Raw genomic sequence first — 27470 nt, 5'->3', positions numbered from 1 at the left:
CATGAACAAAGGCAGAAACAGAGAAAACAGGGGGACGTTTCCACTGGGGGACTCGGAAGGTTTTGTGGACGTTTGAGGCAGCAATATGGATCAACAAAGGTTTTCCAGGTTAGCTCTTGTCCGCAATATTTCTAGCTATTGCCTGTCGTACAGGTATATATGTCACGTGAGGCTACGAGTGTATTAAATTCTTACCAAAACGCATACCACGATATTTCCTTTTCCAGTATAGTTTTGATCCTTTCATCCTTTTTCATAGTTCTGATACATTTTATCCCTTTTCCAGATCATTGTTCTCAGCCTTGTTCATCTTGATATCTGTTGGAGTTGGGTCATACACGCTCACAGACGTAAATAGTAGAGACCTTCAAACCCTGCTCACACACACTTAGTCTTACAGTACCTAGTCCGGCTTTCATGGACTTTTAACATTCATCTTATACCTACTGAGTGATCCTTAGTATTTCTAGACCATACACTTCGATATGATATAATTATGCCTGGGTACCAATACCATGGTCTAGGAACTTGATGCGATGATTGTCCTTTCTCAATGTTTGATTTTCTGGGGTTCTCTGGCGCATGCATTTTGAATGTTATATGGCGTAATATAGTTTAGATGGGATTTTTAGGGATGACAATGATGTGCGCAGTACACTGTAGATACCAACAACTCGTCGAGAACTGAAAAAATAAAAATAAAACGAGACAACTCAAACTGTCTTGGACGGCAACACTGGGCGGACGAGGGAAGCTTAAGACCAGCAGAGTTATTATTTTGCTTTCTTCCTTTTTAAATAACATTGAATTGCCATAGGGACAGGATCACTCCCACATTTGGAGTACTGTCACCCCGTCTGGTCCCCGGGATATGCTAGGGACTGTCAGTTGGTTGAAAATGTTCAAAGGAGGGCCACCAGACTGGTGCTTGCACTTCGGCACCTCAGCTACCCTGAGAGATTGGAGCGCCTTAACTTGCCTAGCTTATACTACAGACGGGCAAGAGGTGACCTAATTGCGGTGTATAAGCATCTCAAGGGGCACTACTCAGTTGAGTGTCCTTACTTGGAGCTGGCGGACGCTCGCCCCACAAGGGGTCACAGCTCAAGATTGAAGAAGCAGCAAGTCAGAAAACTGCAAGGGCAAACTTTTTCGGGGTGAGAGTTGTAAACTCTTGGAACAATCTACCAGAGAGTGTTGTGACGGCACCGAGTGTGAGCTCTTTCAAGACAAGACTTGACCAACACTGGAGCGGGTTCAGGTACATTCAGAAGCCAGTGCATGCCCAGTACTTACCAACAGTGCGTAACAGAGACGTGACCGATCGCCCAAGCGGCTAACGAGCCGATCAGTGGTGAAGAGGATAAAAGTAAAGGTTCTGGTAAATCCCTTCACACATCTCATTATCTCGCAACTGAGGGCCTCACGATTGTAGGTGTCAATATGGACAAAGACTTTGGTTCTTGGTATATCACGCTTCACTTTACACACAGTTTATGGGTCATCCTCAGTGGTGAAGAGAATAAAGAAAAAAATCACTTTAACATTTACCACTCCCATAAGATTATCGAATCATAGCACTGTCCGAGGGGCTACGGTCAAATGAGATAACTATATACAGTATATCAACCCCACTTTAATATTGCTCATGTTCAACCGCAACTCATAACATACTTGTATATCTTCATCTGGCACATAAGGTAGCTATGTTTATTAATCTTACACAGACGTAAATACCATAACTTTCAGACGTGGGAACACTTATTCACAATATTACACTTTATGGACCAACTGGGCCTTCCCATCCATCATATAGGTACCTTGAAATTCTCCCTTCATACTATTTATATACAGGATTATATACACGGACACTGGTATAATTCGTACGAAATAATACACAATGTACGAGTTATCCTTTCGAAGTGTTGAGCATTTTCTGTGACGCTACACCATAGAAAATTTAGATATTGTACAACCTTCAGATACTTTATGTGTGTGTGTGCGACGATGGCTATAGGTGTGTAACCGGCGGACGGTAATAAAAAGTTATTGACGAAACATGTGTTTTCACAATCGCCCCATCTTACTACCACAATTTTATTCCTACCACTACACCCTTAATTTACCACCATTACCACACCATCCCACTTGCACACCTCTCACAACTTACAGCACACGCTATGTCCTTACATTTTCTACAATAAGAGTTACCCAACACCTTAACATGCGTCACCCCCCTACAATAAGTCAACCCCACCCATACAATGATAATCCCTACAATAAGTCAACCCCACCCATACGATAACCCCCCTACAATAAGTCAACCCCACCCATACAATGATAATCCCCCCTACAATAAGTCAACCCCACCCATACAATGATAATCCCCCCTACAATAAGTCAACCCCACCCATACAATGATAATCCCCCCTACAATAAGTCAACCCCACCCATACAATGATAATCCCCCCTACAATAAGTCAACCCCACCCATACAATGATAATCCCCCTACAATGATAATCCCCACAATAAGTCAACCCCACCCATACAATGATAATCCCCCTACAAGTCAACCCCACCCATACAATGATAATCCCCCCCCTACAATAAGTCAACCCCACCCATACAATGATAATCCCCCCTACAATAAGTCAACCCCACCCATACTATGATAATCCCGTCAATACGATTATAAAAATATCACTTGTAGGTGACACGCAGGATAACCTCCCTACTCTACACACACGCATATATGTACACGTATACACTCAAGGCTACTATAGGTCTAAGCCACTGTGTGAAATGGCACACTTTATCTCTAAGGGAAAGGTAGCTGACCTCTTAAGATTGTATCCACTTTTTTGCACTCAGTAGCTATATCAGTTCCCATGTATAGAACCAAACACACAATGTGCTTGAATACCTCTAACGCAAAAGTGAATAACATAGTGTGTGGCCAGACATACTAAGTCACACTGCTTTTACTCAAGAAGTTGTGAATAAGTTACTCTCTATGTACAGATCTCAACAAAGAATGTATTTGAAATACTCTGTAACATTCAATGTCATAATATCCTGAACACGGGGGTTAGTTATACACACCCTTTGTGACCTCTACTCCGTAATCCTTTTGCGTTGCCGCCCACAGCATGAGTATGGGATGCACAATACACTTACCTAGCATAACCTAACCTCCACGGTGAACGGAAATAAAGTCACAGGAAAAAAAGGCACGACTTGTACACATTGACAACACCATATGATGGCATTACACGTAGATTAGGTTAGGATTTTTCCGTGCCTTTTTTTCCTGGATTCAACCTCCACTACCACTATAATAATACCTAACGCTCCTCCTACATCAGTCTTCACCAGTATCTCCACAACCACCACTATGGCCATCACTGTCACTACCACCACCACAATCTCCACAACTGAAACTGCCCCCAACACCACGCCCCCTGGTCACTGATGGAGGTAGCCTGTTTACAAGAGCAAATACATCAAATATCATACTAGTCATGACTAGTGGCGGCCGTCCATCACACTGCACCATTATAGTTTACTGCATAATTATCACTTTACACTTTACATAAACCTCCTCAATCTCATAATTTCCACATTAACTATGCGGCTGTGTGCTAACCCATCCCTCCCCCCCCCTCTCTCTCTCTCTCTATATATATATATACAGTGGGGTATGCTATAACGAACTTAATTGGTTCCAGAACCTCGTTCGTTATAGCATTCGTTCGTTATAAGATTAATCCTTTCCAGGCCCCCAAATACAACCACTTAACACTGAAAAAATTATGTGGAAAATGTAAAAAATACGGTACTTTATCTTACCTTAGTGTTATTCAGCATGCAGGTCCCCCTAAACACTGGCACATCACTATCACTTCCACTGGGAGTCTTGGCTTTAAGGTCCTCAAACAATTGTTTAGCCTTCTCACAAATTATAGCTTCACTAATGTTACCACCTGCCATTTCTTTCTCCTTTATCCACACTAAGAGTAAATTTTCCATCTCTTCAATCACATTACACTTTGCTTTGCTAAGTCTAAAGATTCCCTTAGCCACTTGCACAGTTTTTAACTCCTCTTTATTCTTCAAAATCGTACATATAGTCGATTTAGCCATCCCATTCATCACTAAGTTTCGCAATGCTTCTTCCATTCTCACGTTTCTTTACAATTTCTTTCTTAGTTTCAAGGGTTATTAGCTTTCTCACTCGCTTTGGACGACTCATTGTTACAATTGTATACTTGTATAACAAAATAGTTATACAAATAACGCGAATTTCCACATCAAAAGACGAAATTTCAACAATAACACTGGTGCACTGGCTACACAATGAGACAAAGATGGCGCCTGACGCTCTTGTTGTGGTCGCGGTACAACAATATTCATGCGCCAGGCGAAGTAGTCCGGTATTCATCCGCGTTCGTTGTAGGAGTTGCGTTCGTTATAGCATTCTCAATTTTATAGGTAAAACCGTTCGTTATAGGAATATTCGTAGTAGGATCCGTTCGTTATAGCATACCCCACTGCTATATATATAACGTATATATATATATATATATATATATATATATATATATATATATATATATATATATATATATATATATATATATATATTCATGTAAATCCACAATGAAAACGTGGATAAGATAAATCTTGATAAAATCACACGGGAAAATGGAAACAACGGAGTACCTTAGCTTTCGTCTTTATTCAAGACATCTTCAGAGGCAACTGGATTACATGGACAGAGAGAGGCTTAAATATACAGGGTGACCTAAAAACATGAGGTCAGGTCATAATGATGACATCCACTAATCCCCACACCAACACACACGTAGAGGAGCTTAAGAGAAGGGTGATGACGTGACTAGACAGGTCAGGTCAGAAAAAAGGGACCCACAAAATAACTATCATACATCAAGATCAAAGGTTTTCAAAGCATTTTTAACCTTGGGCCACTGACAAATAAATTTATGTAACATATTATCAGTTTTGAACTGACCATCACTAAGGTTTATTGATTTTAATTCCTTAATCAAACTAGCTTCAACCAGAAGTCTTTCTGTGACACAAGATGATTTGAATACTTCTAAGCTTTTTTCCCAAGCAATGGGGTGATTATTATTCCTAACATGAACGAACAAGGCACTGTCCATGTAATCCAGTTGCCTCTGAAGATGTCTTGAATAAAGACGAAAGCTAAGGTACTCCGTTGTTTCCATTTTCCCGTGTGATTTTATCAATATATATATATATATATAACGTATATATATATATATATATATATATATATATATATATATATATATATATATATATATATATATATATATATATATATATATATATATATATATATATATATATATATATATATATATATATATATATATATATATATATATATATATATATATATATATATATATATATATATATATATATATATATATATATATATATATATATATATATAATGAACACCTGTCACAAAAGGCTGGCCCATATGTGAAGCTCACAAGTGGCGAGGCGAAAAATGGCTGTTTAGTTCAAACTGGTGTGTACGGCTGACTACTGGTTCATATCACACTGTTCTCGCAAGTGTTCATTGGCGGGATGGCGGCGTCTGATTGGTTAACATATTCAGTAACTAACAAGTTCGAGGTTAAGAAAAATTTTGATTTGCCTTGGGAAACAAACGCGTATGTTTCTATTACCAGATCAGAACGATGTGTGATTCACCAACCAGTGATCAAAGTAATTCATACTGAAAGGCCAGGACGCAGCTGCTAACACTTACCCGCGCACATGTTTAACAGGTGAACGGAAAGAAAATTGCAGGAAAAAAAGTCAAACGACTTGTACACATTGACAACACTATATATACAGTATATATATATATATATATATATATATATATATATATATATATATATATATATATATATATATATATATATATATATATATATATATATATATATACTGTATATATAGTGTTGTCAATGTGTACAAGGTGACATTACCAGGCAATTAACCTTTTAAAGCTGAATATTATACAGTACATACTGTAATTCTCTGCTGGAGTCATTACTGACGGTGCCTTGTTAAATCAAGCAATTACAAGAGTGTGTATTAATAGACAAGGATGTGATTCTCCCAGGTTAACCCACAAAACTGAACATATATAAGATGGAAAAACAAGTAAGATAAAATGAAAGAAATACAATAAGTACCCTGAGAAAATGAAGTATAACGTAAAGAAAATAAACAAAAAGAACATAAAGCTGAAGAACTAAAATAAAGTAGCAACAGCTCAAACATTAAGAAATGTCTCCCATTACACTAGCTCTGCTAATATCTGTTGGCAGACCAAGTGAGGGCAAACTTTTTCGGAGTGAGGGTTGTAAACTCTTGGAACAATCTACCAGAAAGTGTTGTGACGGCACCGAGTGTGAGCTCTTTCAAGAGAAGACTTGACCAACACTGGAGCGGGTTCAGGTACATTCAGGAGCCGGTGCATGCCCAGTATTTGCCAACAGTGCGTGACAGAGACGTGACCGATCGCCCGGGCGGCTAGCGAGCCGACCTTTTGGTGAAGAATATAAAGGAAAAGAGTCGTGACCGATCGCCCAAGCGGCTAACAAGCCGATCAGTGGCGAAGAGGATAAAAGTAAAAGTAATAAAGGCCTGTGTACAGTACCCCCCATTTTGGTGGCCAATGTTTACTATGGTGCCATGTAGAACAACCTAAGATGTACAGCTGCCATTCAGTGTGGCAAATGAGACGGCCAATACTGTAACACAGTTTAATCCACATCTTTGTAACTGCCCATGAGTGTAACAAAATCGCCTAAAACAAAAGGCATAACTGGCGAAGCTACAGCGAGGAGATAGTCTGTATTACTAACCTATGAATGTTGTGCTGTAGTCATAATCCACCAGTCTCGGTCAGTCTATGTAACCATTGACACATTAACTAGTACAATAGGTGTATGGAAATAAGATTATAATGAACTTCTTTGGATATCCTTAGTTGTGAACTCTTGGAACAGTCTACCAGAAATGTTGTGACGGCACCGTAAGAGACGTGACCGATCGCTCACGCGGCTAACGAGCCGATCATTTGGTGAAGAGGATAAAAGAAAAAAAAATTAACAGAGACGTGACCAATCGCCCAAGCGGCTAACGAGCCGATCAATGAAGAGGATAAAAGTAAGTAAAAGTTAGTTACTTAATTGGCAGTCTGCCAGCAATGGCCGTAGTGAAACCTCGAACCAAACAAATATGGTCCTTATGAACTGGGAAAAACAAACTAAACCAACCACGTCAACAGGATGAACCTCATTTAACTCAATACATTCTCATCTTTTACTCATCCCCTTCGCCACTTCTCAGCTTACTACCTGTAGTACTGTACATTACCAGTACTGTAGTTCAAAGTTACATATCGAAGCAAATCATCATGATAACTGAATGAACGATTAAAACAAAGCTATACACACATACAAACTGCACTTCACACACACATACACATATATTTGATGTTTCCTTTATCTTTAAATCCATGGAAGATTACAGCCATAAATAACAATGATAATCTCAAAACGTGACGAGTACCGTATACGTTTTAATGAAGTGAAAACCCTACAGGAAGTCTGTTGGGTTTTCGCTTCATTATGAGGTATACTGTACTTACAGGCAGTCAGCCATGAGCATATGCTCCAAGTTATTAGCAACAAAATGCGATTCCAGTTTTCATTAAAAAACGAGCAGTGGCGAAGAGAATAAAGATAAAGGAAAGTAAAGGTTATCTACCCCCCCTCCTCTTTTTTTTATTAAATGGCAATTAATGAAACGAATTAAAAAGCATACATAACTATTTTACTGTCACAAATTTGAGGCGCTATGAGCTCTACGGGGTCCGGACAAGACTCCCCTAGGACAAAACCCCCTTGAGAAAGCTAACCAGCAGCCAGCTTTTTGCTTCGGTTGATTTCATGGCCATCAACTACTAGGATCTTTACCGTAGTCTTGTTTGGGTGCGGTAGAGGGAGTGTTACACCGTAAACAAACACAGCAGTTGACAGGCTCGCCACTAGTCAGTCGCGAGGAAACAACTGTTCAGGAAATACTTAACGCTCTACCATGAGTGCCAATCGTTATGAACATGGGAAAAGATTTGATAAGCTCTTTCCTACAACATGTAGTTTCATCGTCTTTTTGGCCTATATGGCACTATTCATTAATCAAGGTAAGACTACAGTATTATGGTATTAGAGAGATGATGACTTTTATGAACTAGTCCTCGTGGCAGTAGATTAGATTAGATCTTGTACCGTTCTCGAGTTCAATATGCTATTAAAAATGTAAAATTAAGTCTATTAACCATCGATAGCAAAAGAATGTCATTAGAGGCATACTGCAAGTAGCTCAAGAATGTCATTAGAGGCATACTGTAGGTAGCTCAAGAATGTCATTAGAGGCATATTGTAGGTAGCTCAAGAATGTCATTAGAGGCATACTGTAGGTAGCTTAAGAATGTCATTAGAGGCATACTGCAAGTAGCTCAAGAGTGTCATTAGAGGCATACTGTAGGTAGCTTAAGAATGTCATTAGAGGCATACTGCAAGTAGCTTAAGAATATCATTAGAGGCATACTGTAGGTAGCTCAAGAATATCATTAGAAGCACACAGTATCTTTCACAGATGTCTTGTACTTATGTTCTTAAGGAATTCTGTCAACATTGATACATTGCAGGGATGTGACACAGTTACAGAAGGTTACAGCGTCATATTGAATGCAACCCATGACACCTGTATGGTGATCTAGCCTAGAATAATGTGACAGTGGAGAAGAGAATGCAAGTGTTTGTTAATAAGTGGCGAAGAGGACACAGTAAAAGTTGGCAACAGTATCCCGGCTAATACAATATTATACGTTCTGTAAGATATAGGTTGAACCAACCTAACTAACTTATTCTAGATTAGGTTACTTAAATAAGGTTATGTAAGTTAGATTAAGTTAAGTAGGTTAGATTAGCTTAACTTAGGTTAAATTGGTTATGCTAGGTTAGATTTGTTCATTTTATATCCCATAAAGGTTATGTCTGAACAGCACTACCACCAGAGGGAATTATCCAATTTTGTAATTTTTTTCCTCAGGTGTTCATATTATAAGTATTTTAAAAGAGGCGACATTTACTAGAACCTAATAGAATCTGGCCTAACCAACCAAAGAAACCTTCCTAACCTTACCTAACTTCCTAGCTGGGGGGCACTGCCTTCTGGCTAGTTGTTTGGTATAGGTATACGTACTGTACAGCAGTGCACTAAGATAGTATAAGTTGCTTTTTGCGGTTTTGCCTATTCACATCATTCCTTGGAACCTAACCACTACGAATAACAAGGGTTTACTGTACTTCATTACCTGCCCACTACAGGTGATTTACGGGTATTAATGTACAGTACAGATATTTTAGTTTCGGCCATCTGGGGGAAGCTTAGGAATTTACACCACCCCCCCGGGTTAGAAGAGATATAGTTCATGGGCTCTGTGGCTAGGTTAGGTTGGACATCTAAATACAGGGATGACCAAAACTAAAATTTTACCAATTTATTATCATAGAAAAACAAAAAAATTAAAATGAAAAGTTGTTACCTCTTTTAAAAGTGCTTACTATAATAAGAACATCTGTGTAAAAAATTAACAAAATCGAACAACTCCTGGTGTTCTCAGAAATTACCCCAATAAATCTTATACTGTACAACAATGTAGCAGTTGCTGGTAAGTCTTTGGAGGTGTTCTGTGCATCCAATGAAATGTTCAAAATGTAAATAGTGAATATGGCTATGTAATGCTTCAACTAGTTATCAGGATGAAAATGACTGCAAAAAATATACAAATCGCAAATCCGTGGCAAAGAGGATAAAGGTAAAGTAAAGGTGTACAGTATATACCTCTCAGTCACACTGGAATAATTAATGTTAATTCACCACATGTGTTGACTTGCCGGTACATACTACATACTGTACTTTACAGTACTTAGTTAATTTATTTACACAAATATTTACAAAACATGAGGAAGACTGTACTTAATGTATTTCCATATTTTGTCAAAATTTTAAAATATTAAAATAATGTACCTAACTTTATGACAAAAATCATATCAGTTTAGTTCACATACTGTAGTTACCAATAACATTTAGGCAGTGGCTAAATAGTTGACATGCTGTTTTGCCAGTACCTAATCTAACCAATTTTTTTTTTTTTGTGCACACGTATCATGTCATGTATTTTTGCATACTGTACTACAATAAATACTACCACTATTATATCATTACTGTACTCTTTTTACATAAACAATTAGCCAGCAAAATAGCCCAAAACAGCCTGTTCACTATTGCTGTGGTCGGTAATTTAGCCTAACAGTAACATCTAAAAGTTGAAGTTTGCAAAAGAGTAAAATAAGTCACAAAAACCCCACTATACTGTACAGAATATTATTCCTTGAAAAAATACAATACCGTACAGTAAACCCTCAGTATAACCCTACTCGCAGAAAGCTCTAACATCATATCAATTATCCAAGTAAACTGAGAGCCTTAGGACTAACAACCCTTCAGACAAGGTACTATAGGGCAAATCTCATGAAAAATATAAACCCGGGACATTTCTCTGTGATGTCACACACAGCCAACACGAGAGGACATAACTACAAGCTGGCCAAGTTATCATACAGGACGAATATAAGGAAATACTTCTTCACACAGAGGCTGGTAGACCTATGGAACAGTTTACCAACCCAAGCTGTGGAATCAAGAACAGTACTGGGATTCAAAATATTCCTTGACAAAATGATCAAGAACAATGGAGGGATCTTATGAAGGTCACTGGCCTAATTCCCTCGGCATGGTCCCCTCTAGTGGGTGGTACAATTATTTATCATGTTAATGAATACTGTAAACCAAGTTACAATGTTACAGTAGCTGTAGAAAACTTGATAAATATTTATATTTTATCATCAGTACTACACATTTTTGGCTAATAGAACTTTTGCTTCTGTATTATTTGTCAAATCTTACTAAATATCCGCCCCCCTTTAAATTGTTTAGAAAATTCTTAGCCACTGTACTTATTATTTTTTCTTCCATCTGTTGTTTATAGCATCTTATGAAGTACTGTACCTATTCTCCATGTATTGTTTATCAAATCATATAGAACCAACCATTTGCTCTCCTATTCGCAGGCATCGTAGTCACGGCCTCTCAGCGAGCGGACAACAGTTATAGCTACAACACAGTGACGGTGGTGCTGCTAACCGAAGCCACAAAGCTGGTCGCCTCTCTATTAATATATCTTAAAGAGTATGTTCATTCGTTTCAAGTCCATCAAAGTAACATTTAGGATGTTTTCAGGGTTTCAGTGAGTTACGGGTAAGTTCACCAGTGACAGAAAAGAGATCGTCATATTATTTTAATGTTCTGTTTTGAAGAATGCGATCAGTCATCAAAAGCTAACCATGAAAGAATTGGAATATTCTTTATTTAATTTTCTAGAGTAAATTAATTCACTAATGTTCACCAATGAAAGAATTAGGAGGATGGTTTCAAGGTTTTTATCATAGGAAAAATAGTAGAGGCACAATATAAAACTGAACACTTGTGAGTCTGCCAAATATTTGTAATGTACTTAAGCCCAATTAAAAAAATACTACTGTACAGTACGTATAGGGTTTCTTGTTTCATTTGAGACTGTTTTAATCTTTACTTGTTTATCTTTTTTATTTTTCTGTGAAAGACCTAATGAGTGTTTGAGAGCTATGCCTGTGGTCCTAACCTTCATTTTTCTCATAATGGTCAGCTTAATCACTCATAGAATAATTAACAAGTTGACCTTACATGAATTCTAAATATTTCTGTACAGTACTGACTGTCATTACTGTACTGTTTTCTGAATTTTGATAGTTACTTTAGTTCTATTTCTGTGATGATTTACAGGATTTAAGCCACAGTCTCATTAATTCTCAACTTCGAGACCTACTGCATATAAAGGTTCTGTCAAAACTCTTAGCAAAGCCCCATTTATCTATTCTGGGGTTAACATTTTGTTAGATGGCAGGTACCATTTTTAAAATTTGCCATTATCAAAATTTATAGTAAAGTAAAAACAGCATACAGTAATTGCCATAAATTCCATTTCATGTGAATACTTGAACACGATTTTCATTTTTTTACAGTAATAAACTATCCACACTCTTCACTGACATAAGGACTAACATCAGAGGTAAGTACAATACGTACAGTAACATTATTATTGTGCCTATTGTTGTCCATCACACATTTTCTCAGCAAGAATGTGCTTTTTCACTGACTTATACTGTACAGTACTGACTTGCACACTAAAAGTCTCCAATTTATACAAAGAAATTCCTGCTGGTTATTCAGGGGAAACATTTTTATCTCAAAAACAAAAACTTCAGATTACAGTCTTTCATTTCAGCAAATAGTCAAATTGGCTCCAGTATCACTTAACTCAGCCATCAGGATTTGGTTCTAATCCTAATACAGTCATTAGGGTATAAAGGTAGGGTCGGGTATTTGACTTGCTAGTATGAAATTTTACTTCTTGATGGTGGTATCTTTTGAGTTTCGAGGAAATTAGGTCAGAAACATTTTGTGAGGATTGTAACATCAGAAGAAATAGTATATAACAATGTAAATGTTTTGCTTAATACAAGATTTAAAAGAAAAAATCTCACCTCATAAACATTAAAGATAAATTTGGGTACAAAATTAATAATTTTGTAAAGAAGCATTAAAGGTAAGGCTTCACTTGAAAACTTGGAAGGGAATATAGTGTTCAAGGGCCTGTGGACATTGTCATATTACTTCTCTGTAACAACTGTGCAGTACCTGGACTCTGAATTTTGTTGTCTGTACTGTATCTGATTGTAAGTTTGTGTGTTATCTGATTGTTTGTAAGTTGCTGTGTCTGATTGTATGCAAGTTATTGCCTTCCCAAATTTCCAACAACTGGTAGTATAGGTCACTTGGGATACATTGGCATTAAAATTGAAAAAAAAAAAAAAAATGAAGTACAGTATTTAAATTGTGGCTCCTCTCCTCTGATCACAGCTGTAGTTAGAATTTAACTCGCCAAAACAAATTTACCCTGTATATCAGCAGGAGTAACTGCGTCAGTACAGTATGTGTAGAAGAAGGTAGCTGGTCAAATTTGCCTCATCTTTTTTAACCACTTATGTTAATGGGGCCCAATAAATCAACCCAAAGAGACCACTGTCCTAATGGTTATGTACTGTTTATACTGTACGATTAGGTTGGGGCCGGGAGCCAGTTAACATGAAATTGATATGTATATACAGATCAGTACATGTTGGCTGGCTTGCTACTTTATTCACTGGCTGTGTAGTGTACATAGCTAGTGGTGTCTGTTTCCTGTCGCTGTCTTAGTTATTTTCGTCCTTCCCTATTTCTTCTCCAAATGTGTTTCATGTATTTTTCATTTTGTTTTCCTTTAGCTTTATTCTCTTTCGAGTATTTTCTTCTTTCTATTCCTCTTTTTCATAGCATTTCACTTCATCTTTCTTTCTTCCTGTCTCTTGTACATATAGTGTCCTAGTGAGGAAGCCCCGGTGGTAATGTCTTGTTTCTGTTTTAAAAGGTTTATTGTCTCTGTCACTTGGAGGACGGAGTTTGGCAGCTTAACCTGATATAACTTAACTTGACCTGACCTCACCCTGAACTAATCTTCACTCAGTAAAACTTACCCAAAGATAATATATAGTATTACTTAAACTGTCCTAACCTAAACTAATTTCACCTAGCATAACCTGAATTGACAAACTAATTTCACATAAACTGACCTGACCAAAATTTATTTAAACCTAACATAACCTAAATTTATTTAAACCTAACAACTTGACCTGACCTAACACACCCTGATCTGATGACCCAAATTAAATGTATCCTAACTTAAAAAAAAAAAAAAAATACAACACAAACCTAACCTAAACATTAACCCCAATCCCATTACAGTGCTGGGGCTATACATGGTGCCAGCCCTCCTCTACTGCCTCTACAACAACTTGGCCTTTGTCAACCTCGCCGTTTTTGACCCCACCACATACTTCTTGTTACTTCAGCTCAGAGTCGTTGTAACTGGTGTTATATTCCAGGTACGGAAGCCATTATTTTTTTTTTTTTTTTTGAAAGAATTTACACATTGAGGTTTTCTTTTATGCCTTCCTGCCTTACCCTAAGCACATTTTCATTCAGTTTTCCTATGCCCATTAATTTCCATTCTACTGTGAACAAGTGGATTCTTCAAGACTTTGTTATACAGTACAGTACTGTACACTACACTATATTCTGTAAATGATATTTGTCCACCCGTGTTTCCTAATATTTGTCTGATTGTAAGACAATTATCAATTTGGTCATTCAGAGTATTTTTCTCAGGGGAGGCACACTTTAGTTTACACAGTACAATAATTACTAACAACATAAAGGGTGACTTGTGTTACACAAAATACTGTAATATTTTCAGGAACACTTACATATATTTTTCTCTTCCTTAGGTTATTTTCAAAAAGCAACTGAGCAAACGTCAGTGGGTGTCCCTCATCATACTGACAATAGGATGTATAGTGAAGCAGTTAAGTACATCTAAGAAAACAGATTTATCACCTACAGAGAGTGATGTACCTTTCTCAGTGATGCTCTCCAACCTTGTCTCACTCCACACCGGTCTTCTCTTAGTACAGGTAACACCACTGTCTGTGAAAATCACCATATTTATTCTAGTGACTTATTAGTTGTAATGTTTTATTAATGAATGCTGTGTTTCTTTTTAAGCTGTAGATTTCAATTTATCCATTAATCATAACTTATGCACTGTTTGTCTGGCAATTGTCAGTCTGTCGGTCTTACTGTGTGATGTATTCCATTATCAAATGACCTTGCCCAAGTAAAATATTTAAATAACGTATCCACAAGATCCAGTAAATGCATTGTCTGCAAAAATTTTTTTTTTTTTTTGCACTTCTGATAACCTAACCAAGTGTGTTGTTAGTTTCCAACCTTTAGTTTATACTATGGGTGTATTAAAAAAAATATGAAATTTGTTTGTTTTTATGAAAATGTACTGGAAAAACCTTAAGACCGTATAAAGCACTAAAAGATTGGTTCTCAATCAGTCATTTCTCCAGCAAAAACTAAATTTACTAATATAACCTTTTCCATGAAAGACCAAATTTTCTATGAATATCATGGAGAAAAGGTGACAATACTCCAGATGTAAAACTTGCAATGTGACTGAAAATTCATAGAAAATTCTCCAAATTAGAAATACTGTATATTGGAATCTGTTGTGTGAAAAAAGAATAATAAAGCCATAGAAAACATGATAACAGTACAGTGAGGTAAACTTTATATAGAAAAATGTATGAAACATGTACCGTACAGTATTCTAAAAATATATAGTATTTGCAAATGACACTTCAAGGGAGCTCCCTGCAAGGGGGTTGACCATGGCAGAAGCTCTATAATACAGTACAGTATCTATCAACCCAAATTTATATAAAAATTTGCAATCATCTACTTCCAAAAAACTTTTACTGTAATAGGTTGCAATTACACTTTATCCCTGCAAGTGAAAGCTATGAAATGAAAATATACAATACAATTACAGTACAGTACCTGTATACCAGTACAGTACTGTAGTACAGATACTTACATCACACAACACAAAATCACTTGTCATATTACAATGCCTTCCTCCTCGTACACAGGATGCCAATAGTTTCTCTCTTTAGTGAAACCTCACATATAGCATTCCCAGAAAAAGCATTGTATTCATAACATGTCATAAAATGTGAATATACATTTTGTACTGCATAACAAAATCCTTATTCAGTACTGTACTGTACATTACCAGTGTCATCACATATGGCAGCCAGTTTCAACATGTCTCCAATATTTATTTGATTTTTTTTACTTGGGATCAGAATCACTTTTTTTCTTTGGCTGAAGTGATTTTCCATGACTATAACTACATCAAGTACAGTGCATCATTACATAGTTACATTCCTCCACAGGTGTTTTGCTCCTGCCTGGCTGGTGTCTATAATGAGAAGTTACTGAAAGATACTGGTGCTGAGGTTCACATTATGGTGCAGAATGTCTTCATGAACATTAACTCCATAATATGTAATGCAGTTGTCCTCTTGTATAGAGGAGAATTGATTTCTGCCTTTTCAACAACATCACTTTCACAGGTGCGTTATATTTTATAGCATTTGTAAGTTGAATGTGGCCTGTGTGTGTGTGAGAGACAAAGATCTTGCCTGAGTACAGAACACAACTAGTAAACCTTTTTTGATCTAGGTAATAATGGACATGAGTTTCAAGGAATTATTAACCGTTAAGTGAGGAGTGTTGATCTGTTAAGTATTGACCCCGAGAGCATTAACCCAAGCAGTATAGACCAGGAGAGTATAAATAGGATATTAACCCAATTAATAAGTGTTAATTTCAACCTTACTGGCCACTGAATGCTATGGAAGGGAATAACCACATGCTATAATAATGCACTTAATACTTGGATATGCCTAATACTTATTCTTCTAACTAGTCGTTTGCACTGAAGGACGATTTTATCAGTTTCATCTATTTCTCTGTGTTTATAATGTTTGCAGGTGTGGCAGCCAGTTGTGGTGGTGATTATCCTCAATAACGCAGCTGTGGGCATTGTAACGTGCTTCTTCCTCAGAAACTTAAATTCCATTCTGAAAACATTTGCATCTGCACTTGAACTAATGTTTACGGCAGTTCTTTCATGGGTAAGTTTGCATTTTGTCTTTTGATTTCTGTTCCTGTATACCGTTGAATATTGTGATATTTTAAGTGATTTGTTATTTATTCGCAAAATGTTGTAATCAGTGTGTTGTGCTATGGTTATCCCCTTCTACAAGACCTCACATATTAGGTTTGTTTGTTGCTTCACCCATCAGCATTAAGTCCTTCTCCTAAAAATCACAAACTTGCATGCTCCCATGTCATTCTTATTTGTTGCCACTTCCTAGATGTCCACCTCTCTCAACTCTAGTGTATCCTTCCATCTTCCTGGGCTCCCACTGTCACTCTTACCTTCCATTGCTCTATTCTATAGCTTTTCTATCTGCTGTCATATGATTTTTCTAGATTGATAAATGTCTTAAACACACATAAATTGTTTTGTTTTTTGTTCTCTTGATGATGATGTTACTGTACACTTTTTGTGGCAAGCAGACTGAGTCCTTTATAATACTTACATTCATTAATTTCATTTTGTGTAATATTTACATTCAAATTTGCCATCTTTTTCACTTATAGCGAAACTTAACATGCTGTCATTCCTTGTTTTACAGTTCTCCTTGTCTTACGCTAATTATCCATTACAGTTTTGTCATAACCCTCGTCATCCATTCCATATTTCTCTATCATACACCTGTTATCCATTCCATCACTTTACTACATTCATGTATTTCTTAGACAGGGTGTCCATAAATGATTACCCTAAAAACAGTATGCTCTCATGTTTTAAGCAGGGTAATCATTTATGGACACCCTGGTATAACAACAACTACAACAGGAGGATAACAGTACCATACTTCTTGATTGTCGACAGCCATCACTGTATGTGTCTTGTATTATTGTATGTTGTCATAACTACAGTACTAATATGACATTCTTAAGTACTGTATATATAACATCATGATACTAACTGTCGTCACCACCACCACTGATTTATGGCCATGATTACCCGATGCCAGCCCGGACACCCTGCCATCAGATAAATTTGAAGTAAAATTTATGGCTGGGTGCCCTTCCTGTTGCCAACCCCTTTTAAAGACTGGGAATTGGGTATTATAATTATGTAGGACTTAACAACTAATTCAAAGCCTTTCCTTGTGTCTGCTAAAAATAATTCTTGGTGTGAGTGTTTAGTCATTGATATCAGGGGCTATGCTTAAAGGCTTCAGTCCTTGGTACATTTAATAACTGACATGTAACGTATCTTCAAACAGGTCATATTTGGCATCGCAGTTAACTGGTGGACTGCCGTAGCCATAGCTCTCGTCATATTTGCAACATACATGTACGCCCAGAACCCAGTGGTCAACAGAGGACGGCTAGACGAGTTAGAGAAGGACACATCATCAGAGCCGGAGGGGTTAACTCTAATAAAAAATGTACCTCCCACAAATGTGTAAAGTGAGTTGTGTGTCATTTAACATCATGAAATATTTTAAGATTTTTCAGTGTCCTTTCACAGTGGGTACTTACTGTACTACTGTGTGCCACTTCATCATTAATTTTCAGCCATTTTTGATGCGTGTGTGGCATTGAAAACAATATTGCATGTGTGGAGTTATATTCTTCCTCATTTACACCATTGAGGTGATGGCAAAAAATTTCCTCAAACATTTAACCTATACAGCATTTTTTTAGTTGTTTTGGTGTATTGAGTTATTTATAGCGCACACACACAAAAGTGATGTAAAAGAAAATTTATAATTTTTACCCACCGCCTCTATGGGACACTGGGACAGTGCCAAGTTTCCACCTACACCTACCCTCCCATATACCACCCCTCCCTGCTGAATCCTTTTTGCCCACAACTACATATACAGTATTGCTATTCCTTTATTATGGAAGGGATGCATTAAAAAAGCATTTTTCCATTAATTCAAAGTGAAATATCTGTGATGTTTTCTGGGTAGGCTTATAAACAAAGTGTAAAAAAATATATATATACAGTAGTCATTAATATAAAAATATACAGCTCCTCCCCGACTTACGACCTGCCTCAGTCGTACCAAAATTTTGTCAAATTACGTATTTTCGAGTCCCAACATCAGTACAGACAAAATTTTCGTTTGTAATTCACTTTAAAATGGCTGGCAAGCTTAAAAGTGAGAGTTTTGTGGTGCTGAGAAGAAAAAGAGACACCCATTTTAGATTTTCTATGTATTATTTAAGCATTTTCGACTTCCGACCATTTCGACTTAAGACCTGGATTTGGGTCCCTAACCCCGTCGTAAATCGGGGAGGAGCTGTTTATAGTACTCAGATCATATTATAACAAAAACGATAATTCAGTTCAAAGAAAAAATTGTGTTCTGTGGGGTAATATAAGTGTGTGTGTGTGTGTGTGTGTGTGTGCCTTACATAAGAAAAAACTGGGAAATTCAAGTGATGTGCCACTTCATCATCATCTACATTTCCTCATCAGAAGGGGGTGAAAAAGAGTACCAGAAGAGGATTGCATATGAGGTCAAATCAAACCCAATTGCTATACTATATTTGTCTATTTTGGCAATGTGAAATTTTGATACCAAAAGTTCATAATGGAGGAATAAATGTGTATAATGTATGGGTGTGACTTAAAAATTCATTGTTGATTTTTATCTTTGCAGATTATATCTCGTTTTGTGAGAGCAGCAGCAGCTTTAAAAGTATTGTGGACTACCGTATGCAGTACTTGGTTATTTGAATGCAGTTGTAATTTTTAAAATTTAATTATCAGCTTTAATAGTTGTTTTAACATATGATTGGCTTAGTGACTAGAAATTAAATCAATAGGAATATACAGGTGCTCCTGTACTAGTTACTTTCCTGAGGCTCGCTCTCCATTACAACTTTACTCATAGATATACATATTGCAAAAAATGGAAATACAGGTATAGAGGAAGTACAGCACAGCTATACCGGTACCCTACAGTACAGGCATTTTCTTCAATATAATCTAGTCTCACCCACACTGGCAGGTAAATTCCCTCAACGATTATGTCTATATCTCTGAAAGTTCTTAGTAGAGGAGCATATTGTATAACAAAATCCTGAGCCAAAAATTGGTTGTATTAACTCTGTAATCACCAATACAACAATTACTATTAATATCTGTACGGTGGCTAACATGTTTTGAGAGATGTGGCATCACTGCCCACCAGTGAACAGATACGAGCCATGACATTCTACTTGATAATCTATATTTAAACAGTAACCATGCAGGAAATGCATGCATTCACAGATAGAAGAGGAGCTACTTATTTAGCGTCCTTGGTGTGGTTACTATAGCGAGGCTAGTATTGCCCATTCTGCTAGTTTTACTACATGTAAACATACAGTGGTGCCACATCTCACAAAACATGTCAGCCACTGTACCCATTGCAAATGGTGACAACTGTACAGTAAGGTATACACTATTTGTAGTTTCCTTATAGAAACTTAATATTGTACTGTAATAATTTCAATTGTACTGATTCATGTTTCAAAGAAATATGAGCATAAATATGTTATACATGCTTAAAGATATAGAAATTAAGCATCATAACAAGACAAAGTCTTATGTATAACATACATACTGTAAAGTACTTGCTATAAGCTGTATCCTCAGGAGTATAACATGCATTATGTTTGTCTCTGGTGAGGATTAAACTTCCTAGTCATTTGCATCTTGTTACTAGCTGCATCTGCCAGCTCCAAAATGACCCACTTATGACCATGTTTTGGTCAGTCTTGACCCTCCCAATTAACAGGAGTTTTTAGTCTCCTGTGAGGTTTCAGAACATTTTTAGAGGATTATTGTTTCAAAGCGGTAGTTTGGAATATTTCTGACTGTAGTAGAAGGAAAACAGATTAAGGTAACATTTGTGGTTAATAGTTATTGTGTAAATTGAAAATATTTTGACATGAGCAAGAATATTAACCTGTATAGTACTACAGTAGTTTATGTGCCATAGCAATAAATGAGACAATAGACCATATTGATGGTTAGGGTATTAACTTGGTCCTCTATAAATTATTTGTGAAGAAAATTTGTTAACACCATAACCTATGTGATCTCTAGTGATTGGGAACTTTAGGAAATTCAAAATTTTCTTTAGTTTTAATACTTTATGTACAGTATTTCTCACTTGTAGCCCTAGCATACGTTATATACATCCTTTATTAATGGTATGTATCCATTGATTTTTACACAGTGAAGTGATATGTGATTTTGATTATGGTTTCTGTTGTTCGTGTTAGATAATTAGACGATATATGAATTTTATGAATGCACAAGAAACATTCTACAATAACTTTTGGGGGCATTCTATTTATAGAAGCTCTTATTTAATTTTTTATCTTTATTTCTACATTTTTGTCTAATTTTAGACCATAGTTTATTCCGAGTGATTGTTAATTTGAAGAATATTGTATTTTTTTGTTTACATAATACTGCAGAATCATACTGTATAATGTTGAGTAATGTCACCAGACCAAGATCTGAATATAAGGTGACATATGTAAATCTTTGGCCAGTGACCTGATGATGCTTATTGTGAGGTGAACTGTTTATCTCATCATTATTACACTTTTATGCAGTATTTATATGATTTAATTCATCCATTGTTGCATGATGCTGTGGAGTACAAAATGTTTTAAAATATTTAGTTTTATGAAGGTTTGTGATTAATGCCATTAATTTATTTGGATTGAAATTGATGGTACAAGTACATTTAACTTATTAACAGGGATTACAGTTCCTATAGCATTTGATTATAATTATTATTCTCAAGATACTTTTTTTATGTCCGCATATGAAATGCAATAACTCTCCAACAAAATCAGACTCTAGTATTAAATTTTCACATCAGTGAGTCCTCAGTGTTTAGGGGTAGGTAATTAAGGTCTGAGGAGTCATTGGTAAGCATGTTAAAATTAAAGTACTACTGCTTTCATTAAATTTTTTCGGCTTCATTGGTTTAACCATATTACCATTTGTCCATAATAGACATTTATCCATTACATTCATACTGTACTATACTGTATACCCATTTAAACCGAGTTATAAACTAAACTAGTGATGATGCGACATTTTCATAATCAAATGGACAAGAGTGTTAAGTTGCTGTAATAGAACAGACAAAATGTAAACGAAACTGAAAGCTTTTAGAGTTCTTGTGGGAAGTAGCAAAAATATCAATGTATATATTAAAAGGCATATATAATGTATATTCATGATTTTGCTACTCTTAATTACACTGTACACAGTAGACCCTTGATATTCGCAGCTTCAGGATTCACAAATTTCCTGTTTGCAATTTATTAAATGTATACCAGTGCCAACTTCCCATTTGTGACCCATGACCTCTAATTTTCACATATGTTCAAGGAAGCTGAAATCCATGCATTTTGGGGGACACATGTCTTAAATCATGAAAAACATTTTAATCCATGAAATATCATTTATTGTTTCAGTCCCGGACATTGAGGATAAAACCACATTCACTTCCCATGTACTGTACTATCAAATTTACTTCCCATGTACTATCAAATTTATTCTTAAAATCCAAGATTGAATAATTGTTATATAGTATTACTGTGTACATTCTTCTATAGTATTACATTGAGGTAAATTTTACTATAAATTTTACCTGTGCAGTATTTTCACCATCATCATTATTATTTAATGGTCATTTTCCCACACTTGCATGGGTCAGCCATGATTACCTAAAGGGAACTTTGCCATCAGGCATGTTGAAGCAAAGTTTTACACCTGGATGCCCTTCCTAATGCCAACATACAGGGTGGGAACAGCTAGTAAAGCAAGGTTGAAACTCCAAGGTAACCAAAGACTACTATTTAACTAATAAATCCATAAATATCAACAAACTTCTACTTCTAATGCTCTAGTTTACTACAGTTTGGCACTGCCAGCCTGTATGGAGTCTTAGTAAATAATGTATAAAATATATGAGAATTAATGATTAATGGTGATTATAACGAGAAAAGAAAAAGAAAAATTGTATGATAATCAGTGTGAACTGGGCTGCATGGGGTTATGCCTATGTTATATGCATCGAGTTGTGATGGTGTTTTTTTTTTTTCCCTTGTCAAATTTACATTTCTTGCATTGATAAAGAGTTTTTCTGGGGAGTAATGTACAGACAATCCTAAAAGCATTGAAACCCCAAGCATCTGAAAGAGTGAAACATTGGGTGAAAACTAACCCAACTGATACATGAATGCCGAGTGTGTCAGGCTACTCTAAGTAAGAAAAAAACATGGGCAGCTGTAGAAAATAATTCTGTTTTGTGTAATATAATGGATGGCTACTCACATTTTTAAAACTTTGGTGCTCAATATCTCAAAACCTAAATTTGCACACTTGTTACCATATAGAACACCTCATGTCATTATCAAAGATGATCATGTGGATGTAAATACTGTACTGTATATCAGAAGCTGAAATTAAAAAAGGCAAATCAATGTAAATTGTGGTGGTACAGGTTGGAAACTCTGCATCCAGAGGTGAAATTTTCTTACATGTTGACGTAAAATGATGATTTGGAAGTGAAAGGAATGTTGTATAGTCAAAACCAAGCTGCTTACATGGCATGAACATGTTGAGAGATTAGCAGAAGTATGTATGATTCACAAGTGGATGGTAGGAGAGGTATGGGAAAGACTAAGACTCAGCCAGAAAGACGAGGTGGGGAAGGTGCGAGATAGAAAGATAAAGGAGAATGGGCATCCAAGAGGCAGCAGATCAGAAAGCATGTGATAAGTTTTTTTTTTAAGAAATTTTGGTGAAGGTTTTTCTTTACCTAGGAACACATCTTGGCATATACCAATATAACTGGAGTCTGCTGGGAAATGTTGCATTGACTTATGGAAAATCAGTTTACGAGAAGTTGATCTGGAACGAAACACTCTTGTACATTGGGGTCTGCCTGTACCCCATTATTTTGTATCTGTACATAACCTGTCAAGTTTGTAACATGGTTTCTGGGAAGTAGATTAATTTTATGGCCTTAATTACCGTGTTTACATAGTCGTGTGTCTTGTATGGCCTTTCCTACGTTAATAGCACCAGATGCATTATGTTTTTACACATACCTGATACAGTATTAACCAGTGGTCCTCACAGCTCCATGACAGAATCTTATTAGTAGAATTTATTTTAATCACCCAAGTCAAGTAGTTGGCACAAGCACAGTATCATAATGTCTTATCAAAATGCTCTAGTGTGTGGAGAACTGCATTTCTATTTGTTGTTTGCATTGTATGCTTTGAGCTTGCACCTCTCTCCCTCACCATTTACCACTGAGGATTCACTCTCTTAATCCAGCCTACACAAGAACTGAAGATATTAGATTTTAATGGTACAGTAGCCAAAATGCAGTGATTATTATTATTCTAAGTTAAATATTGAATGATGAAGAGTCCTGGACCTCAACCTGTGCCAAGTTTAATTACTGTGTATACTATTAGTTTTAGTTATATATTTTTTTTTCCATGTACAGGGGTATTTTACCAGACACTTGTTCTGTATTTGATAAAAAATTAAATCTAATTTTTTGTTTTATTTATTCAAAATGGTTAATACTAGTTTTCTCACATATTACAGTACAGTTGAAATTAAACTCATTCCACACCACAATTTCAGCACACTTTACTTGGGATACACCAGCCACTCTCATACTGCATTTGTATAATCTTAAGCCAACACTGAGTTTGACATATTTCATGCAATAAACGTTTAACCTCAATTGTAAGCCACACTACAGAATGAAAAAAAAAAAAAAAAATATGCACTCTCGGAACATCCAGAATATGCTATCTATGATCCCTTCCTTCCAACCTAAAATTTGAGACCCTCACTTCAACATAATATTTTACTTCACTTCTGGAGCAAGTTTCTATCATAAAAATAATTTGGTTGTAAAGGTTTTTGTTTCATGATAACGTAGAGGCAACATTGTCCCTTGGTGGCAAAGTGACTTCAGACCGATGTGGGTAGGGTGGACGAGTCAATCCCCTGAATCTTGACAACAACCAAATCAAGTTTGGTATTCATTTTTAAGCATCATCTGCATTTTTTGCAATTTATTTGATGATAAAAGTTATGGTTAATAATTATGCAAATGCAGTAATACCTCACCCTTTTCTATATACATTAACTTTGTCTTACTCAAATAGGTACACTCTTGTTAGCATTTTCTTGAAGCTCAAGCAAAATCCATCCCACATGTAATATTTTCTCGGTCCATTTGTAACAGTGAAAGTGGGTCCTATAGTCATGTCTGCCCGTTGAAGACAGTGTGGATGATACAGCACACAGCATACTAAGCCTTCAGTACACAAGGAGGCAGCATGGCCAATACTGCTCTTGACTGCCTTTACTTCCCCAGTTTGTTAACCCATTTACAACTGGGTGAAGCCGGAAATTAGACCACCATCCCATGGAACAGGAGGCAAAAGGTGTATCAGTTGACTGCTGTGCTCCTTTCCAAATACAGTGGTCCCTCAGTTAACGAGCACAATCCGTTCTAGAAGGTTGCTCGTTAACCGAAACCATTGTTTCAATGGGTTTCTGGGTAATTGGTTCCAGCTCACCGAAAATTGCCTAAATTCAACAAAAAAGGTAGAAAAGTACACTTACTTTGAGGTGTGTATGTAGAAGGCTCCTGGTTGATGATGGGAATTAGAATGTGGGTGGAGGAGAAGGGAGAAGAGAAGGCATTGGGGTGGAAGAGAAGTCACCCCATGGCACCATTTCACCCATAAAATTTTAGTTCTCTTGGTGTAATTCAAGATTATTTTCTTTAAATCAACACTGCACTGCATTATATAGTGTCAATATGTAAAGTAAATTTCAAAATGACCAATAATTTGCTTGCAAACACAGAAAAAAAGCATTTAGTTGAAGAGTCTCAAGCAAGGTGTTACCTCCACTGAAAAGACAGAGACTAACGCCTGTTCGGTGTGTTGACAGGCTGGATGGCGCGCATAAAACTAGTTTCCTTACCTTCAGTTATGTTCAATAATTGTTAAAATGACTAAAAAAATTTATATTAAACTTTTAAAATTATTGAATAGTATAAACTTCTTGATATTTACTAAAATGGTAAGGACTATAAGCCCTAGAACCGATTACTGTATCGGCAGACTAATACTACAGCTGGTGGACCGCGAAATGCAAGCGAAAACATGTTGAGGTCGGCTCGTAAGAAACTCGTTAATCGAGGGATTGCTCGTTAACCGAAATTAAGAATCTTATGGAAGGTAACTCGTTAACCGAGGCTCTGGTTAACCGAGGGACCACTGTACAGTATAATAAATGTTAAAAGAAAACAGCTATGTTTCCAGAATAAAGAAAAAACCAAGTATTTGTATCTCAATTCAAGCTCAAAAAGCAAACACATCACTAGTAAAAGAAAAAAAACCAAACAGCATTTATACAAGTCTATTGCTCTGGAATGTTGGATTCGTCATATAATGAAAAACAAGCAAACAAAGGTAATGCCAAGTTCAAGAAGCAGAGAACATGATGATACACAGATGTTGCCACATTATCTAGACACAGTCTAAAAAAATGAGTCGACAAGTGCAACAGCCTGGCTGACCACTCAGCCAATGACCAAGGACAACTAGCCCGATTCCAAAAAGGATAATGCGAGTTGGTTCACTCAATTTTGCTTGCTAAACCAAATACTGTACAACCTTGTTCATTGAATTGTTGTACTGCAAAACATTATGCTTATTATACCAAATTCTTGTTCAACGGGACCTTTCTGTAGTAAAACCCATTGAAGAGACCGTGTTCCTGAGTGCCTATATAGATACCATCTCCTCTGAAATCTAACATAAACAAAGTTCGTGCTCTTTGCCTTACTATGTTCAGGAATGTTAGGTGTCTTAACAATGCATAAATAACACAGTAATATGTAGACATTGTTTTCATAATCCAAAGACTTCTGGGATAATTAGTATAAACCTTGAAACTTGATAAATTTATTTACAACCATTCACTTTGTGCATGGTAACATAGTGTAAAAATTTTTTTGCATTTCACTACAAAACAACTAAATACATTTATTGTCAGAAAATAAATCACGTTAAGAAAATAACCACAAAGTACACAAGTTACACATACGTACAGTACATAAATATACATAAAACACTTTTATTATCTTGCTACAGTATATACATTGTAATTTTTTTAACAAATGATAAATAATGTCCTCTTGGTGTTTCCAACTACAGTACAGTAATTGTATGGTGACAACTCAAGGTATGAGGTGTGATCTAAAAATAACGAGACTGGCTTTACAAAATCTTTCTCTTCAGATATCAAAACGAATCCCCAGCAGTTACTCACCTTGGGTATAATCTGTTTACTGCTTTGGTTTGGCAGGAATCGGTGCTGCCAACCAACCACAGTCGAGCCAGTCACCACTCAACCCTCATCATACATCCTTGACCACCAAAGGGTCAAGACGTACCTGGCGCTCCTCTGGGAGCCGCCAGGTTAACTGTTAAGTTGGCTCACACCAACTCCCTCCGCTGAACCCCTCCTCCCCACCGGAATATCAACAAGTTCTAG

The 27470-nt window shown here is 36.4% G+C and overlaps 1 protein-coding gene across 1 annotated transcript; it reads left to right on the top strand.

Moving 5' to 3' along the window:
• The first annotated feature begins 7945 nt into the window (after positions 1–7945).
• On the top strand, positions 7946–24437 carry LOC121874212 (UDP-galactose transporter senju-like). Its single transcript, XM_042378237.1, has 9 exons — positions 7946–8285; positions 11281–11398; positions 12271–12317; positions 14090–14229; positions 14632–14817; positions 16150–16329; positions 16750–16893; positions 18121–18307; positions 19513–24437. Exons 1-8 carry the CDS (start codon positions 8180–8182, stop codon positions 18304–18306), a joined length of 1107 nt encoding a protein of 368 aa, XP_042234171.1. The 5' UTR covers positions 7946–8179; the 3' UTR covers position 18307; positions 19513–24437.
• Positions 24438–27470: the final 3033 nt, after the last annotated feature.

Source organism: Homarus americanus, unplaced genomic scaffold, assembly GCF_018991925.1.
Source record: "Homarus americanus isolate GMGI-L3 unplaced genomic scaffold, GMGI_Hamer_2.0 scaffold49667, whole genome shotgun sequence".
In the NCBI taxonomy this organism is placed as follows: Eukaryota; Metazoa; Arthropoda; class Malacostraca; order Decapoda; family Nephropidae; genus Homarus; species Homarus americanus.
Note: the sequence above shows the minus strand (reverse complement) of the source record. Positions and strands in the feature narration are given on the sequence as shown.

What these genes read in the sequence shown, in the direction of transcription:
- LOC121874212 (XM_042378237.1), top strand. Translation starts at nt 8,180, where the DNA reads ATGAGTGCCAATCGTTATGAACATGGGAAAAGATTTGATAAGCTCTTT. An exon ending in CATAAGGACTAACATCAGAG is followed by an intron (nt 12,318 to 14,089) that starts GTAAGTACAATA and finishes ATCCCATTACAG; the next exon opens with TGCTGGGGCTATACATGGTG. An exon ending in CAACAACATCACTTTCACAG is followed by an intron (nt 16,330 to 16,749) that starts GTGCGTTATATT and finishes TAATGTTTGCAG; the next exon opens with GTGTGGCAGCCAGTTGTGGT.